The 17,374-nt window shown below is 38.9% G+C and overlaps 1 protein-coding gene across 1 annotated transcript in view; it reads right to left on the reverse strand.

The window, feature by feature from the left end:
* LOC108698803 (RAC-alpha serine/threonine-protein kinase-like) overlaps nucleotides 1-17,374 on the reverse strand; it is an 88,228-nt gene that overhangs the window by 29,073 nt on the left and 41,781 nt on the right. Inside the window, exons 3-7 of the mRNA XM_018230617.2 lie at nucleotides 8,318-8,446; nucleotides 4,149-4,260; nucleotides 2,831-2,981; nucleotides 2,363-2,494; nucleotides 1,905-1,970 (exon numbers count right to left, since the gene is read on the reverse strand). Coding sequence (XP_018086106.1) covers nucleotides 1,905-1,970; nucleotides 2,363-2,494; nucleotides 2,831-2,981; nucleotides 4,149-4,260; nucleotides 8,318-8,446 — 590 coding nt within the window. The remainder of the gene's footprint in view (nucleotides 1-1,904; nucleotides 1,971-2,362; nucleotides 2,495-2,830; nucleotides 2,982-4,148; nucleotides 4,261-8,317; nucleotides 8,447-17,374) is intronic.

The following is a 17,374-nucleotide window of genomic DNA, read 5'->3' on the forward strand; positions in this document are numbered from 1 at the left end:
ATACTGCTTTCTCAATAGGCCAGAATAGCAAATTCATTTTAATAAGTACGAGGACTGCTGTTGTTAATGCAGCCTTCAAACAAAATCCTAGGTCAGAGCAAATGATAAGACCGCTCTCATTTATATATAAGACAGCTCTCATTTACATACATAAAAATAAGAGGATGACTATAGTGTGTATTCAATAAGCTATGCCCTAATGAGGCTTCTTTAATAATAGTCTGCTTGCTAAAGCCAAGTAATCATTCAATTATTTATCATAGTAACATACTAATTGCACGGTACACTATGAACAGGGATGTACTTAGCTCTGGTGCTGCCCTAGGTACTGGACCTAGTCTACCCCCTTTCCATCAGCAATTGGCACATACACAGTACAGCCTGTACATGCATTAATCACTAAGAGAGAGGTCCTGTCCCCCAGATTTAGCAGAAAGTGTCTAGTGATATGCAGGATTTTTTTTGTAAAGCATTCTTTTTTTTTTTATTTTAAAGGCATCCTAAACCTGCCATACTAGGTAAAGGTCCTTGGATGCTTATATGGAAAATACAGCCCTCGGTATGAAAGACGTTTACACTTTCAATTGTCTCTTGCAACTGGTATTTCAGCGTCTGCATTTATTTGTTATTAAAAAATTTAAATAGATATGGTGCCTTGTGCTGATTAACCCAAGTGTGTCTCTCTCTCTCTCTCTCTCTCTCTCTCTCTCTCTCTCTCTCTCTCTCTCTCTCTCTCTCTCTCTCTCTCTCTCTCTCTCTCTCTCTCTCTCTCTCTCTCTCTCTCTCTCTCTCTCTCTCTCTCTCTCTCTCTCTCTCTCTCTCTCTCTCTCTCTCTCTCTCTCTCTCTCTCTCTCTCTCTCTCTCTCTCTCTCTCTCTCTCTCTCTCTCTCTCTCTCTCTCTCTCTCTCTCTCTCTCTCTCTCTCTCTCTCTCTATATATATATATATATATATATATATATATATTTTTGAACCGGCACTCACCAACGATCAATCAAGTCCCTGGTGCTTCTTCCAGAAATAGCATAAAGATATAGTTAAGAGCACTCACGGGTATTGTGAAAAAGGCTTTTATTGGAGTATTACAATCTACCCCACATCAACGCGTTTCGGTTCTCTCTGCATCCTGACGACGGTTCAGAGAGAACCGAAACGCGTTGATGTGGGGTAGATTGTAATACTCCAATAAAAGCCTTTTTCACAATACCCGTGAGTGCTCTTAACTATATCTTTTTATTTATATATATATATATATATATATATATATATATATATATATATATATATATATATATATATATACACACACACACACACGCACGCACACACAGGGCAGCCATCAGGGGGGGACAGGGGGAGAGTTGTAGGGGGCCCGAGGGTAAGGGGGACCCCAGCCACGCCACACTTATTTGATTAGCCGGGCCCCCCATCTTTCTGAGAGCTGACGACTTCGGGAAGGCATGGACGTTTAAGGGGCCCTGGCCACCAATTTTCTTATAATGGGGGGGCCTGGCCACCTATTTTGGCCACCAATTTTTTTTCTCATGTGGGGTCCTAGCCACCAATATTTTTTAGTGGGGGGGCCCTAGCGCGCGCGTGTATTTTTTTTTTTTTGTACTGAAGAACTTAAGGAAAACTGTACTATAGAACTGTTTTAAAAACTTAAAAGATCAGTAACACCAAAAACAAAAGGGGTTTCTTTCTTTAGCCGACACTTTAGATGAATATAGTTTTTATAATGATGTGTAGCCCTGGAGGGGCACAGTAAAGCTCGTAACAGTGGAGACAATGCAGTTAAGAAAAGGGCCTGTGTTCTCTGATCAAAATAATTTATTTACATAAGGAATTATGTTCCACATTACGTTTTATTATTGCAAAAATGTGCAATTCTTATTTAACACTTACTGTTAGGAAGGGATGCCTAGAATTCTGCAGGACGCGGTTTTCTGTTAGCGTGTGGGCTACTTCATCCTGAAAATGAATAGAAAACATTTAAAGCATAGAATACTTACCCTAGAGCTGATTTCATCAGATTCAGTTTGAGATTTAACAATATATTAGGCAAACAAATGTGTTTTGCCATTCTAAAACAATACATCCATTTTGCTTGAATTAAGTGCTGTCTTTCTACATGAAAGTGCCACAGACACTGCATTCTACCTTACTGCCCCTTTATAGCCCCAATGTGCAGAATTTGTAACGAAGGAGGAAACATTTTTATTTTCTATAAAATAAAGAAAACATATGGACAAGCACTGTCCCAAAAAGCTTTCAGTCTGGGAATAAGAACACGAGCTCCTAGAAGAAAGTGAATGCTATCCAGAGAGAAAGATGGAAACCCGGAGAAATTCTGTGTCACTTACCTTTGCAACAATAACTTCTTTTTTTAAAATTTTCATAGCGTAGTATCTTCCTGTTGCTTTCTCTTTCACTAGAATAACTTTCCCAAACGTTCCTTTCCCCAAAAGCTTCAGATACTCAAATTCATTCATTGTCTGTTGAGATGAAATGAAAGTATTTTGGAATTCAGCACTTCAAATGCTCCCAGTTTAACTAAGGCTAGGCCAATATCTTGATTTAGTTACATAAAATGAACATCAGTTTTTAGCTTGAAGGCATTTGCAGCACCCTGACAAATATTGCTACATAGCTGCCTGCGATTAGGATCAAGTCACATTTGACTAGGGAATTCTATGCTGGGTGGGGCCCATGGATTGCAGCAGAGTTAACTAACCTAACTAGTCTGCGCCCCTTGTTAATAAATGTAGTGCCCTCTGATGAAAAAAGCCCCACCTACAAATCTGTACATTTAAGATTCAGGTGACACTTACAACTTTATGTTTTGGTTTTGAATGAGAAATTTCCATTTCCTCAGCTCCAGAGTTATCGCTTGGAGAGTCGCCGGACCGAACATCCATCATTTCTTCTTCCTGTTTCTTAAGGTTGTCGGCTACATGTTGTATGACCTGAATCCATTCTTCCCTACAATAAAACATTGAAAAAATACATGCACACTTGATAAATCTGCCCCTAAATTTCCAACTGAAATATCATTTACAGCTTAAGTTTAAAAGGAGACTAGCTATGTGTTGGTCACCTTTCAAAATTTTTTGGTGCCCAACAGTTGACCGGCACAGGAGTGTAGGTGGTTTACCGGGATAATACAACCAGTGCCATAGCACAGATGTGCCAGGTCAGGTAGTACAGGTATGCGATCTATTACCAGAATGCTCGGAACCAGGGGGTTTCCGGATAATGGATCTTTCTATGATTTGGATCTTCATACCTTTAGTCTACTAGAAAATCATAGAAATATTAAATAAACCCAATATTCAGGTATCGCTTCCAATAAGGATGAATTATATCTTAGTTTGTATCAAGCACAAGGTACTGTTTTATTATTACAGAGAAAAAGGAAATCATTTTTAAAAATTTGGATTATTTGGATAAAATGGAGACTATGGTAGAAGGCCTTTCCATAATTCTAAACTTACTGGATAACGGGTTTCTGGAAAATGGATCCCATACCTGTACTTTTTTTACAAGATTCTGCCACTCAAAATGCCCAATGACTATAACTGTGCCAGCAACACACTGAGGAAATGCCAAGAGTACAACAGATAAGTGGCACAAAACAAAATGGCAATATACCACGGCCATAAGGGAACATGTGCCTACGTTTTTGCTTTTCACTGTGTACCAACACATAGATCTCATTTTAAGTGAACTTAGAAATAAAATGTGTCTTGATCTATTATCCATTCATTCTATGTTTGTATAAATTCCTGGGGGTATTGGCCACAGGGATAAATTACACCAACAAGCAGTCCTGCTGTACATACTACACAAGAAATGGAGGTGAAGAACAATTGTATGTACCCAAAAGTAGAAATATGTTCCTCTTGCTGCACTTGAAACTTACCTTTCAGCATCTCCAGGCAGCTCTGAACAGTGCCTAGAGGGGCATCTTGGAGCCACATGTTTAAGAGCCGAGCTTTACTGTTTGGCAAAGATCTCGACAACAAAGGACACAGCTACACGGTTACGTTCCACAGAAATGATGTATTTCACAACAGCTGGATTAACGGGCAGCGCCAACAGTATTAAATATGCACAGCCGTGTTTGAATGGCATATGAGTAGAACATACCGCTCCTCTGGAGAATCCACATGAAATGTTCTTTCAATTACTGTGGTCCACTGGAGGCACCGAATGATAAATGTGTTTGGTTTTGGTCGTTCTGTCTTCATCAGCTGACATTCTATCACATACAAAGGGAGAGAGGGATGCCTCATAAGCCTCTTTAAACACTCATTTGTCTTGATTTTTCCCGGCACACACAAGTAATCAGCCACAAATTCTGCTAGAGTACATCTTTAAAGGGATATTATCCTCCAATAATAATCACACCGAAAATTAAACCAGAATAGGTAGTACTTTCTATTAAGTCAGGAAATTACATTTTATTACAGTTTTATTTTAAGTGTACTATAGATCTAGTATTCCTGCTTCTGGTACCTGAACAATAATTATATAGTGCAGAAATATTCCACAGCACTTTACAGAGATTATATATCATTCACGTCAGCTCGTGGATACTTTAAGTACTCCTATCTATGCTTTTAATTAATATTAATAGCCAAATAGAAAATACGTGTAGCTTTACTGTTACATTTACTTTCACACTGAAGCACCTTTGGACTCGAACAATTAAGTAAATTAACATTTAAATCTAAGATGTGTTTTTTAAAGATGATAACACCTTTTGGAAATTCAGACAAATAAAACAAACATTAAAATGGTTTATTAAATTATAAATCACTGATATAGGGCTTACATGCACATGATATATTAGGTATGGAAGTTTTAGCAACATTTTCAGTTCACCATATGGAAACCATTAGTAAATGGGGTAGGTCATTTAACTTTTCTTCACCATACTTTCCTATATAATCTCAGTCTCTACAGGCTGCAGTAGTGATAACAGAATCACAAGTCTTTCAGAGAGACAACAGGTGAGGATGGCCATACATGGTCCATATTGTCTGCCAACTTGGCCACTCAGCTTACTGGTACAGGACCTGCAATCTGATTGGAGCTAGGACAGATTGGGCTGTTTGGAAAATCCTGTTGGGAAAGGAAGACTGAGCTGTGGATGTGATCCTCTCCCCACAGATCTGCTGCACGGGCCCTCTATGTGATCAAATCACTACCATGCGACCAAACCGGCAGAGCTCTGGAGTCGGGAGCAATTTTGGGTATCTGGAGTCAGAGTAGCAAAAAATTACAGGCTCTGACTTCTAATAACTTTAAATACAAGCACTGAAAATAATCAGATTTAAGAGCTTCTATGAAGGAGGATATGACAGAAGCAATTCTGTTTCTAAGAGCAATACTTAATTTTGGATCATATTTAACTGCCATTATACAGCTATAAGCCAGGTTTAATTAATATATAAGTAGTTTCTGGTTTTTAAATTGTTATTCAGGTTTTTCGGTGGGTTTTGCTCAAAAACTCAAGTAATTTGAGCGATTTGAGGTTTTTTTTCCACGGAAAACTCGATCAATTCAGTTTCTCACCCCGACTTCACTGATTTGAGTTTTTTTACATTTGAGTTTTTTCTTAAATTAGAGATATTTTAAGTTGTGAGTTTATTCTCATAAAGCTCACAAAGCTCTAAAATTCGACCTTTGATAAATAACCCCCTTAGTATTAATAGAATAATAGGTCAGACATGTAACGTTTTGTCCAGCACTTGTTCTGATGAAAATATAATTTTACAATAAGAGGTCATTAAACACCTAATAAGCTTGATGCTGTCGCCTCGGCTATATATTTTGCAACCCCAAAAAGGTTAATCAAATATATACAGCCAAAGAAATAGCAGAACAAAAGAAGTGAAAACACACTGGCAACACAGCTGCAATTATCTGAAATGTGCTAAGCCTGGCACTCAGTGGTATAAGACAATGTTGCTCTGGTGTCTCTTTTTAATTTCAAGTACATTAAAGCTAATCATTTTTCTATCTTGAGGCACTGAGGTTCACTCAATTACACATTATGTATATATAAACAGGGATTAATGTTGCAGGAAACAACCTGCCTTATGTTCTCATTCAGAAAACATGGGTCAGCGTGTTTCAGCTTGTACTGTCTCAACTGTTCTCAAACTACAGCTCCCAGCATCCTCTGCCATGTTGGAGCAACAGCGGGATAGAGGAATTTGTAGTTCAACTGCAGCTGGGAGGCTACAGAATAAAGATTGCTTGCAACATGTTAGAAATGTTTGCACCTCCAGCTGAATGCACAGCTATGCTACTGCAACCCATTAGCAGACAGCATTGGCTGGTCTGCTGTTTGAAGGAAATCCCCTGATTGGTTGCTATTGGATACTAGACCTGGAAAAAAAAAACCTTTGTATCCTGCCCGTTTTATCGTTATGCCCAAGTGCAATAGAACACTGCTTTCTACAAATAAGAACAGATTTATTTGATGTATACTAGAGTGAGGCATGTGTACTGATCCAGTAATGGAGTTTCATATGATCCACCTGCAACATGGAAGCATGCAAAGGCTCAGTCACAAAATAATCCACACAAGTAGTGGCCAGGAACTAGTATGTCAATTGAAATAAATAACTTTCAGTTGTTGGCAGCACTAACTCTTCAACTAGGTGCCCGTCTCTTTCTGGAAAGCAGCTGTGCACTGCAATCACTGCCACAATAGAGCTATGAATAGATTTGCCATTTTCCTTTTTGGTTTATACACAGTATGGGATGCCTAATCTTGTGAATAAGGGGATCTGGGGCATTACTGCAGCAGCAGTACCTATGCTTACTACAGTGCACTGTAAATCTGCAAACAAGGATTTTGGCTCAGTTGTGGTAACATTTAATAAATGGTCTGATCTGATGGTTACAACTAAACCACAAAATTCTACCGCTAAGGTTAAAATGTAGAAATGCAATCAAGCAGATAAGGAATGCTCTCTGTACGAAGTATTCTATGAAATTATATATATAAATATTTAGGGAAATCTAAACTGAAGATAACCCCTACTTATTAGCAGTGTGCAGTTTGTCTTTGAAAGCACTGGAGGGAGCCAAACTGAGCTCCTACAATCAGAGATATGAGATTATACACAGAATTCCTAGAATGTATTCTGACATTTTGTGTATTTTTAAGATGTCTTTGAGAAGCAATTCTACAGGGCATGTGGATACATTTCACAACAATACAGTTTCCTAGACTCCAGGTATCACAGCCAAAAAGTTATACTGGGGGGATAGGGATGCAAGTCTTGACATCCCACAGCACACAGAATAACTGCGGGGATAAACAAAAGTAGGAAATGTAGCACTGGATCTGCTAAAGAAAGAATAGGAGGAAAGCCAAGGAGGAAGGAGGCTGTATCTGCAGCACAGGCATTAACCCAATGACAGTTCTTAGGAAGTGCACAGTATTGTTTCTCTCTCTCACTTCTTGTGGGAATTGGCCTCGGAACGTTACTAATGATCCAGTAGAGCCATAGAAACCATCAGGGAGAGAAAATGTAAGCAAGGTGGTACTACTTCTGTCCCTAAAGGAACAGTAAAAATTGAAGTGTAATAAAGTAATTAAAATATTGCTTATATAGCACACCGCTCTACAGCTATGGGGGCAGCCATTCAAGGGTTAGGTTACATAGCAAATAACAGATGCACTCTGTATAATCCCATTTAACCAATGCAGATCTTATCTGCTATCTTCTAAGTAACCTGTGCCTTTTCTCTTTTCAGCTTAAATGGCTGCCCCATCGCAATACAACAGCCTAATCATAGAAACTATAGCAGTCTTTTCTAAAACAAACACATACCTTTTACCAATGCAGGGCAACAGTACATCATATTTTAATAACTTTAAAATGCTTTTCTTTTTTGCTGTTACTGTTCCTTTAATTTATTTAAAAGTTGGAAGGAATTAAGTGTTACTGGCAAAGACTGAACATTCAAGACATATTTAATAAAGGGATGTTCAACTTAAAATTGCTTTTCTTCAAACAGCCATCATCCTGTGGGTTGCTGGAGCTTCTAGTTGTAGTAAAACATCTGGAGAGCGGTAGTTGCCCAAACTTGAAATTCAAGATGGAAGAAAAGATCCTGCACTTTTGTAAGTCAGAGAGCAGCTAGTTACCTCCAGAGTCTCCTAGTTTCTCTATAACTAAACTGTTACTAGTTGTTACATTGGATTTCTCTAGAATAACATAACATCAAAATCAAACTTCAGTTGACCCATAGAAGCAGTGGTCCCCGTAATATTGAAACACAGGAATACTTACTGGCTACAGAGAAATTATTTAAAGGAGTTTCCAACTGGTCAACATCCTGTGGACGCTCTTTGTACCCAATGAAAGTACCGTCAGTTTTGAGGAGAAAGTAGCGGGGGCGCCAGGTCTTTATGTATTCACCTGTAAAGCAGACAGAGCAATATCTCAGTGATAAGCATGACCATGAAAGAACATTATTTGAACAAAAAAACAACTGTTTTGTCACAGTGTAAATCAGTTGTGACCAACTGAGAGGCATGTAGTGTACCCAAGCCATTCTAGCTGGAAAAAAAGGAGAAAAGACACAGGGTACAGCACATACCAGATAAGCCGTCTAATACAATGGTGGTGTATCTGTTATCTGCTATATAACCTTTTCTCCTTTTTTTCCCAGTAGCTAGAATGGCTGCCCCCATGGCTACACAGCAGCTTGTTTATATAAACTATAGTAGTCTCTCTGAAGCAAACACAGCAGTTTTACCACTGCAGAGCAACAGAGCATTATATTTTAATTACTTTCAGTTTTTGGTGTCACTGTTCCTTTAAGTTCCCATATTTGTGCCTAAACATACTTTTCTTTACTTGGACCATATGCCAATATGTCAGTTGCCCCTGGTCTGCAAGGTGAACAGGGTGCAAAGTACAGTGAATCTCTGTATCTTGAGTAGAAAATAATTCATTCACCATTGCACCTCTAAGTGCTCCAAACTGCAGCAACTGAATTGTGCAAAAATGTTATTATTGGCAACAGATGTTCTGGCACGTTCCACCTCAACGACTACATGATACACACCTGATATACCAAACGAGTGCAAGTTGTTTGCCCATACCGTTAATCTGGAAAAAGGAAGCTCTAATTATAAATATTTTGATGTTGTTACTCCCCCAAGAAAGGTTGCCTCCTCATTTCCATATTATTATATTTATTATTATATTTTCTACAATGAACGACAGGCCATAGTTAGAGAAAACTCATTTAAAAGAAAAAAAAGTCAGTCCTTTCCACAGCTGTATTCAAAATATCCAGAAAAAATGATGTAGATCAGGGCCTATGGCAACGGAGAAAGCAGAAACCCAAAATGGTTCAGCAAGTTTTAATATTGCAAAAGCACCAGGTGTTAAAAATATTCAATTAGGTGTGCTTCCCCTTAAAATTCTACATTAATAGTAGTGATACATGCAGTCAGTTCTTTACATCCAATCAGTTTCCACCACCATATGGCCAAATTTCCTACTTACAACACAACCACTTGATATATTGCCTGTAATTTTAGCAGACCATTACTGAAGCATTCACTGTTTATCCATAGCCATACAAATAGGGCGAGGACACATATCCAAAGAAGACAAATATGGCTGCTGTTTAATAAATAGCTTCCCGGCTGCTTACTAAAGAGTAATGGGTACTGAACAAAAGCTTGAGGTGACAGATTTCCCAACCTTCTAGATGTTGTGGACCAAAGGTTCTAACAGCTGGGGGACTGCAAGCTTCACACCTTCGAAATGCTGAAAGACCAATAATTCTTTGCAGGTGGCTATTACACATGGAAAGCAAACCCTTACTGTTTCTCAGGAAACTTGGATTTATAAGAATCATTTCAAGTAAATTAATTTAAATAACCAGGTTTTGCCATTTGAATGGGCCCCATCCATGAAAGTCATACCCAGAGATAAATAACACACTTTGGGCTTTGCAACATCTGATCCTTAAAAGCATAGCAAATGTAAGACTTTGAACAGATGTCCAATGTATTATTTTTGCCGTTGTCATTTTTCACAGTGACATATGGAGAACTTTTTCATTTACATTTTGCAATGCAAGTACTTTGCACAACTATAGGCAATTTGCTAATCTGAGGAACAGATTTAATAGCCAAGCAACAATATTCTGCTGCAAGAAAAATGAATTACTACTAAAAAAAAAAAAACCAAACCATATCATAATAGTAAAGATCTTCTTCTATAGATGATCTCAATTAAATAAAACCAAACAAATTCTCATGGCCCGTGGATTTCTCGAGCAGCTTTTGAATTTCATTAGACATTAAGCAACATACACTGGGAAAAATAAGATTTGGGGGGGGAAAAAACGTATTTATTGAAGGACATAAGGACAAAAAAAAACAAAAAACTTTTCTATGTGAAATGATTACTACATGCCTTACTCACCCTTTTAAAGAACATAATTCATCTTAAGAAAGAAATTAAAGATAAATACATATAAGTGAAATACAGAACCAAACCTAACAAAGGGCACCTCGTGGTGGACTGGGGGCGGATTTCATATCATCACTTAAGATTCCTATTCATTAAGGGAAGAAAATACCCTGAAGGCTTTGAGGAGAAAAGGCTTCACAATGAGCACGATGGAGATTACAGAGATGAAAACCTCCCAGAACAAGGCAGCCTTTGTTAGACTTGATCCTTTTTTTCTAACTTCAGTTATCTTTCAGGATCCTTCCTGTTAGAGTATCACATTTACCCTGTTTAGGTCTCCACTTTTCTGCCTCTGTTACAATTTTCAGATTACAGTGTGAATAAAGTTCCCATAAAAATACATTTGAACAAAACTGCCTTTAGAAACGGCACCAGCTCCCTAACAAAGGCGGTTTCATGTTTTTGCACCAGAACGGAGAAGGTGAATTTACTAAAGTTTGTTTGTTGCTGCAACTGCGTACTCCATCTCAACAAGGGCAGATTAACTTTTGCACGCCAGAGGCAGAAACTATTTGCAGTACACAAACAACACACCCTTTTATGATTTGGGCATCACGTGTAAAAGCTGAACGAATACATCTTGGTTTATTCCAGGGTACAGGGCTCGAGAGACACTGCTGCCCTCCTGGCACACGAAAAAGTTAATCCTACTGAGAATTTAACAAGAATGCATCACTCCCCCCATCCCCAAACCAACAATGCCTTCGACAATCAGGAGCTGTCTGGCCCTGACAGAGTGCCTTACACAAAAAACAGCTGCCACTCTCTGGGAAGCGCACTGGGTAAGTGAAGTATAACGAGCAGCAAGCTCCCGCAGAACAAAAGAATATCCATCTTTATTTACCAACTGCTCCTTGCTTGTTGCAGCAGCACACTATTAGAGAGCCCCCGCCACACCCTCCGCATCTGACACTGTTGGAGGACACTTTGCATTTTCAGAAGCACCCAGTCTGAGCTGAGAAACTGTACTAGAAACATAAACAGTCATTATACTTTCTATAAACAGCACAAATAAAGAAAGCTCTGTAACAAAGTGTGGGACTTTTCTCCAGTTGATTAGGGAGAAAGAATGACACTCTCATTGCTTCCGTATTCGTATAATCACAAAACCGGCTCTATTGAAGTTACCCTATTGTGTTTGAAAGGTGATAAAGATGTTGCATGGCATAGGGTTGGACAAGCTGAAGATTAAATTGTGTGGATACAACTCGTGCAGCACTTTACAGAGATTGTTCATCGTTCCCTTACAGTCTAAGAACCTAAATACATTCATACAACAGACCAGCCTGCTTGTATGCTTTTGAAAGAAGTTTTGGGGGGTTGGGGGGATCAGAGTATCCAAAGGTGCACACATGAGGGCAAATTCACTAACCTCTGAAAATTCGCCAGCGACGGCTTCGCTCACAGTGCAACACTTCGCCAGGACAACACTAATTCACTAAAATCCGAAGTGGCGTCCAGGGCGTTGAACGCTGGTGAAGTTGCGCCAGCGTTACTGTGCCAAGCGAATCGAAGATGCGGTAGCGTTGCCTAATTTGCATACGGCGGGAACTTGAAGTTCAATGGACGTATATGTTGCAAGCAAATACATTACACTACACAAGCCTGGGAAACCTTAATAGAATAAAGTTGTTATATTGCCCTACACATGAGCCCAGTGTATGTGCCATATGTTCGGAAATGTAGGGGGGAATTTACGCTCTTTTTCAGCCTATCACCCTGAAAAAAAGAAAAAGTCGCTAGCGTTTTTTGGGACTTTTTTTTGGAAATTTTCAACTATTTTTTTAGGAACTCCTATCTACTCTATTGCACTTTGCCTGGTCTGAGGTGGCGAAGGCAAGTCTGGCGCAAGAGGTAACGTTCAGTAAAATCCACATCTGAGTTTGCATAGTTACGTCCATTCGCCAGAATGCAAATTCGCCAGGCGTTAGGGAGTGAAGTACTGCTAGAGTCTGTCTCCTTTGCTAGAGAAGTTACCCCAACGACCATTAGTAAATCCGCAAAGTACCGAAATGACGTCACGTTGAACTGAAAAAATCCAGAACACTGTCAGCAGCAAGGTCAACACAGCAAAGCATTGTCCTTAGTTCAGTACATGCACTTTGGTTGAGGACCATACTGGTCTACGGATGTCATCTTCCCCAAAGGGGCTCCTTTTTTATCTGATCATTGAACCAGAAGCCACATGATCAAACCAGCCTGACTAGAACCAGCTATTTGCTGGCCAAATTGGGTAGAGATCTGCTGGTGCCATAAAAGGCATGTGTCCCAAGAAAAAGCATCAGAAATTCTATTATTTATATAAATAAGCTGCTGTGTAGCAATGGGGGCAGCCATTCAAAGGAGAAAAGACTCAAGTTACACAGCAGATAGCAGATAAGCTCTGTAGAACATAATGTTTTCTGTTATCCACTATTTAACCTGTGCCATATAGGCTTTTTTAAATGTACACCAATGCTGCACAGCAGCTTGTTTATATGAACTTATGAACTACAGTAGTGTTTCTGGAGCAAATGGATCAGTTTTACCAGTGCAGGGCAACACTACATGATAATTTCATTGCTTTAAAACACTTTAATTTTTTGGTGTTACAATTCCTTTAAATGAAAGGCATATAGCCCAGTGTGTCCAGCACCTTAATGTTGTTGCTGTCTGTTTTGCCAAACACAAGGTTTGAAGCTATAAACTTTTAAACCCCCCCCCCCATCAAAGTAAATTGCTATCTTTAGTTCCCAAATAAGGGTCTCCAGGCTAATATTTCTTCCACTGCCATAATTCCTTTAAGGTCATTACAGTATTCTTTCAATCCTTCCTTTATGCCTCTTGTATTAACAGGGGTTGTGCCAAAATATGGGCAGTAATAAGATCAGGAACAATAAGAGCAATTATTGAATGACAGATGCATGCCTCAAACTGACTGGGCAACTCGATGACGACACAAAACGGTTCTGGTGGCCTTGGTAAATTATCTTCAGTGGTACAATGTGGTCATAAACAACCTTCACATAATTAACAGTGGCTAAAAGGATGGCACAGAATGCATTTGTTTGGGGTGATGGTAACTTTCGAGTACAACCTCCTTCCCACTTTCCAGATGCCTGTAGTTTCATCACTGGCCCCAGACAGAAAAATGCAAAGTATAGCAAGATGATTCATAGGGATTTTTCTTAACTATAGCTGTTCTACGGAACAGAATGTTTCAGCATCCACTGATGTTATTATGGCAGAACTAAACCATTGTTCAAAGGAAAGCACATATTCTTAGCACTCTTCACTTCCTATTCATGGGAACAAGAAGTGCATCCAGTATCTTACCATAAGCATGTGTCACCTAAGTAACATTCTAAAATATCAAAAGTATTATACATCAAAGTATAATTTAGTTATTTGAACCCCATCATTATTGATCATAATTGTAATATGCAATTTTTACATTAAAGGAGACGGAAAGGCTAAAATTAAGTAAGCTTTATTAGAAAGGTCTATATAAAAATACACCATTAAATGCTCAAAGTAATGTTGCTCTGAGTCCTCTGTCAAAAGAAACACCACATTTCTTTCCTTCTATTGTATATACATAGACTTTCTCTGACTTCCTGTTTCAGCTTAAACCTCCAAAGCTAGGGCTTGAGTATGCTCAGTTTGCTCCTCTCTCCCTCCCTTTAGCCCCCTCCCTCCTCCCAGCCCTGCTGTAATCTGAGCCCATAGCTATGAGTGAGCAGGGAGAGATTCCGGCAGGAAGTGATGTCACACCAAGCCAATATGGTAGCTGCTATCATAAACAAACAGAGTTTCTAGAGCTGTTTACTTAGGTATGGTAAAGCATTCTACAAAATAAATAAAGTGTTACAGCTTGCCCTATTGTGGCTAATCTATTGGCAATAAACTTCCTAGGTAGATTTCCTTCTCCTTTAACAAGTGTTGCGGCTCAAGCCCATCAGTTATTTGCATCGGGGGTACTTTATTTATTATAATACAAAAGTTTTAGTGAGTCATGTGACAAAAATTACATCACTACTAACTGTTTATAACTGACTACATCACTAGTCACTGTTTATAATAATATAATTTACAAGATATGCATGGATTTTGTGTATTATACACAAATACACAGTAAAGTGCTGATTCATGTTCATTTACTGAGGGATCTTTAGTGGTGCACACAAGGAAGCTGTTAAGAACATATATATTTTGGCCAGAGTATGCTGCTGACACCTACTTTTATTTATAATAGTTAATATGCATATTTACATAGCTTGAATATGAGCGCTGGCATTTTCCCCTCTTTTTTAAAATTATTCAAACAATGGTTGTGTATCACTCCTAGCAGCTGGCTAACCATACATATTTGATGGTGATGGCAATATTTTTATGTGCTTAAATATACTGTCCACTAGAATGTTGAGAAATAAATGTTAATAAAAAAAAATGAGAATACCATTTAATCTGCATGCAAAACAGAATGAATCTTGGGAAGGAAACTTTAGTTGAAAAAACAAAAATATTAATATAAGTATAAATCAGGGACAACCACCCAGCCACTTTTACTTCAAGCCCAGCATCCACCATAGTCTTCAGAGAATTCTACAGAGACAGAGATAGAACATATTCATAAATGAATACTTGATATGATTCTACCAGGTGACTTTTCAGAAACCAGCGATAACTTTTATTGAATGAAATAAGTATTTCCATGCAACTTAAAAGTAATCACAAGTTCTGTATTAATAATATACATATACAATCAAGCCAAAATGTTATTTGTGTTTTACTCCATCATGCTGAATATATAGATATGGGGCAATCACTTTAGGTTTACAGAAGAAAAAAAAAAAATCCAGATTGACCAACAAATGAGAGATTTTCCTATTATGGGATTTGGACAGCTTGGGAAAAAAAAAATCTATGCAAATGTTTTTTTTCCAATACGCACACCAAGAGACAAGGACCTCTGGCTTGTTTGTCTATTCACAGTGGTGCAGAAGGGGGGCAGCCCTTTGTTATTTTTTTTCCTGGACACTCTCTGGATGCGTTCTCAGCCTTTGCCTCCAGCATACAGCTGCGGACGCTTTGGCTGTGCCCTGAATCTCAATGAGCCAGCTTAGACTGCAGTCAAGGGTGCTTCCCAATGGGGAGGTCAAGCCTGAGTCAGCAGACTGTCTGCACCAGACTGGCGCTCCACAGCTTATTCCAGCTCTGTGCCTTTCACGGACCATATAAGGCAGTCCACTGTCACAACAAGCTAATTCAGTGCTAGGCAAATCCGCTGCCTGCTTTATTCTTACTCATTTTCCATGCAGCTGGATGGTAGTATATTACATTTCAAGCCCCTGCAGCAGCCTGCATGACAATGATTGACACTGCTGGCAACAGGTTAAGAAGAAACGCTTTCGCCTGAAGTAGTGCCCCGACTATTCTGCACTTGCACTGTTTCTCACGCTCAGACAAAGCTACAATATCCGGCACCTGCTTAATTATCATATCTTCTGAACAGGTTTTTTTCTCTGCCTTAATGAGGCTGATGTTAAGAGCACAGAGTCCAATTTGTCAGCGGATGGACAATAGAAAAACCAAAGTCTTTGTATTCGGATAATAAAGATAGAATAATAACAAAAAGGGAAAAAAAATGCATCCAGTGGTTTTCGTCTGCGGGCAAGAAAACAACAAAATAGCCAATGAATTATTCATCATTGTAAACAGAAAAATATACTGTTTTCATTTCCAAGTGAAAGCAAAAAACCCAGACTATATAAACAAACACACAGATATAGTGGTTTTAATACTAATAGCAGCCCGCTTTCAGTTCGGGTACACTTGTAAGCGTCTAAAATCTTCAGAAACTAATGTAACCATCACTTAATTTATAGTCTGACTGCCCTTCGCTTATTCTATATTTCTGTTCCCAATATTTCCTTTTAGAATATGAGTGGGCGAACCTGTGGGTGCCAGGGATTGTTGCCTATATCCTGTTATAGAAGCTATCATTATTTATATTATTTATTAATATTACCGATCTGCTGCTGGCACCAGCAAACCTTTAATATGGTTCTATTGGCACTAAATATTACATTTGCTACCTTTCGCCTAAAATAAAAGACCACATATTTTAAGAATTATTTTGACATCTGCCTGTATCCTTTTTAAGAGATATTACAGAAGAAGTTCACCATAGAACTAAATTGTTCTGGATGGAGTGTTGCTCAACTAAAACAATAAAAATTCAAAAACCCCAAAAAATAAAAACAAATATATGTAACCTTTCTTAGAATATCAGTCTGTATGACTGCCTATATTGAGGTGGACTTCTGTTGTATAACTTAGACATGAATATTCAGTGTAGCATGGGAACTGCTGGTTAGATGTGGTGCAGTTGTGCTACTAATCCAGTCGCAGTCTGTGGGCTCTGTACACAAGTTTCCCAGGCCATAAAAGCTTTATAGCACCAGGCCCGCCAAAAGAGAGCGCTGCCCGGAACATTAATGCTGTGACACGCAGATGAAGTGTATTTAATGAAATGCACAGACTATGAGAAACCGATCTGAGAAAACCCCCTTGTTGACAAAAAGCTTGTCCCCCGAAACGTTCATTTTTCATGGTCTCCTCATTAGGTTAAATAGATTCAGTCATTCCATTCGCTCTGCCCAGTTTCTTTGTTCCCTGTCTGCAGTCTAGCTCTTTACCAGCAAGGGTGTTTCAGGGCCTTTAACCCCCTCTTCCCAAGACCTATTTTGTGCAGATTTGTTCTGCAGCTTTTTCTCATAAGCTGGGTCACAGCTCCCACACTTTATACAATCCCAGCGCTCAACTGCAACAAAAAAAATCTGCTGATGAATGGCCACCCTGTGTGATTGG

This window comes from Xenopus laevis, chromosome 8L, assembly GCF_017654675.1.
Source record: "Xenopus laevis strain J_2021 chromosome 8L, Xenopus_laevis_v10.1, whole genome shotgun sequence".
NCBI classification, from domain to species: domain Eukaryota; kingdom Metazoa; phylum Chordata; class Amphibia; order Anura; family Pipidae; genus Xenopus; species Xenopus laevis.